The 1,906-nt window shown below is 47.4% G+C and overlaps 1 protein-coding gene across 1 annotated transcript; it reads left to right on the forward strand.

Annotated features, from left to right (window-relative positions):
- Positions 1–382: 382 nt before the first annotated feature.
- LOC147098420 (histone H2A type 2-C-like) lies at positions 383–841 on the forward strand. Its single transcript, XM_085970055.1, has one exon. The coding sequence runs from the start codon at positions 391–393 to the stop codon at positions 778–780; it is 390 nt and encodes a 129-aa protein (XP_085826181.1). The 5' UTR covers positions 383–390; the 3' UTR covers positions 781–841.
- The last annotated feature ends 1,065 nt before the right edge of the window (positions 842–1,906 follow it).

The following is a 1,906-nucleotide window of genomic DNA, read 5'->3' on the forward strand; positions in this document are numbered from 1 at the left end:
TTCCCGCCCGTTACATTCTGAAATTGAACAGGCTGATTGTCACAGCCCGGACTGTGCAAGGGAAATATGGAATAAGACAAACGGGAATAAAACGTGCTTGGAAATCTTTGGCTAATGGTGAATTTATTAATATAATCCTCAATTTAAAAATTATTGGCGGGGATTTTGAGATTTAAAAAATCGTTGGAGGTCTGACTGCTGAGGCAGTTATTTCCACCCTCTTTGCATTGGTGGGAAAACCAGACTGTGATTGGTCATCGGAAAACACCAATGAAATTCACCACAGAGCGACCAATCACAAGTTAGGTCCCTGCATTCCTCCAGAAGGTATAAGAAGGGCAGATGTGGGAGGAGATTTTCATTCTTTCTCTGACCGTATTGATTCTGGAAATGTCTGGAAGAGGAAAAACCAGCGGTAAAGCTCGGGCCAAAGCCAAGTCTCGCTCATCCCGGGCCGGACTACAGTTCCCTGTGGGCCGTGTTCACAGGCACCTGCGAAAGGGCAACTATGCTCAGCGTGTGGGTGCCGGAGCCCCGGTCTACATGGCTGCTGTGCTCGAGTATCTGACCGCTGAAATCCTGGAGCTGGCCGGCAACGCAGCCCGCGACAACAAGAAGACCCGCATCATCCCCAGACACCTGCAGCTGGCCATCCGCAACGACGAGGAGCTCAACAAGTTGCTGGGAAAGGTGACCATCGCTCAGGGCGGGGTGCTGCCTAATATCCAGGCGGTGCTGCTGCCCAAGAAAACCAGCACCGCCAGCTCCAAGAGCAAGTAAACCGAACAAGATTCAATCTAATAACCCAAAGGCTCTTTTCAGAGCCACCCACATTATCTTTGAAAGGGCTGGTTACTGTTCTGTTATGTGGGTCACAATTATACCAGATCTGATTTAACATGTTAAATCTTAAAATCTACTTTGAAATTCATTTGCCACAGTTGTGCCCATTAAATTACTATCCACCACTCACCTGACAATCAAACGCTGCCACAGTGATAGATACAATTGCTATCCTGTATGAACGAATACTCCCTCACTCACATGCAGTACCAGTGAGTGAGTGGTAGTGCTTTTCCTATACTCACCTATCAATCCCACACTGACACAGTACCAGAGAGTAACAGATACGGTATCTATCCCATATTCAGCAGTGAATCCCACATTGGCACATAGTACCAGAGTGACAGAGGAAGTGTCTATCCCACACTCAATGATCAACCACACTGTTCACACTAGAATCGGGTGAGCGCGTCCATCTGCATTTAATGGTTCGATAGCAAAATACTGCGGATGGCAGCTGTCTCCCATTCTGCCAGCGCATTTCACACCTAATCTAGAGCTGTCTTTTGTCTCCACTAGTCCTATCATCATCTCGTCTCGTTTTGAATACCTCGTAATGTCTCTTCTCTTGTCTCCCAGCCCGGCATCTTAATCTATTTTATTCCCTGTACCTCTTTAGTCTTGATAAAGGGATTTGACCCGAAACGTTGACTCTAATTTGTCTCGACGGATGTTGCCTGGCCTGCTGAGTTTTTCCAGCATTTAATGGTTGTTTGGAGTTTTCAGCTGGACCAATAAACTACTTGGCAATGGTTTTAAGCGGAACATAAACAGGGTACTGAAGTATCTGTCGAAATCAAAATGGTTTCTGCTGAATCTTGTCTCTTGTTGCAGCACTCGCTGTCGGCCAGGAGATGGCACCAACCTCTAATAGTTTGGAGAGTGCGGATTGTGTCCACACATCCAGACCTCCGTGAGTCTGGTGCTGTCCGGGGGGTTGGCCAAGCCCGGGGTGACCATGAACGCCAGCTCCAAGTAAAACTCCACAATTTACTGACAAAAAAAACCCACAACGGCTCGTTTAAGACCTACCCACATCCTCTCTGAAGGAGCCGCCTGTTTA

This window comes from Somniosus microcephalus, chromosome 29 (genome assembly GCF_052327205.1).
Source record: "Somniosus microcephalus isolate GS21.2 chromosome 29, FLI_Smic_1.0, whole genome shotgun sequence".
Taxonomy (NCBI): Eukaryota; Metazoa; Chordata; class Chondrichthyes; order Squaliformes; family Somniosidae; genus Somniosus; species Somniosus microcephalus.

Bases quoted from the DNA above. Each gene is read 5' to 3' on its own strand.
- LOC147098420 (XM_085970055.1), top strand. From the start codon at position 391: ATGTCTGGAAGAGGAAAAACCAGCGGTAAAGCTCGGGCCAAAGCCAAG.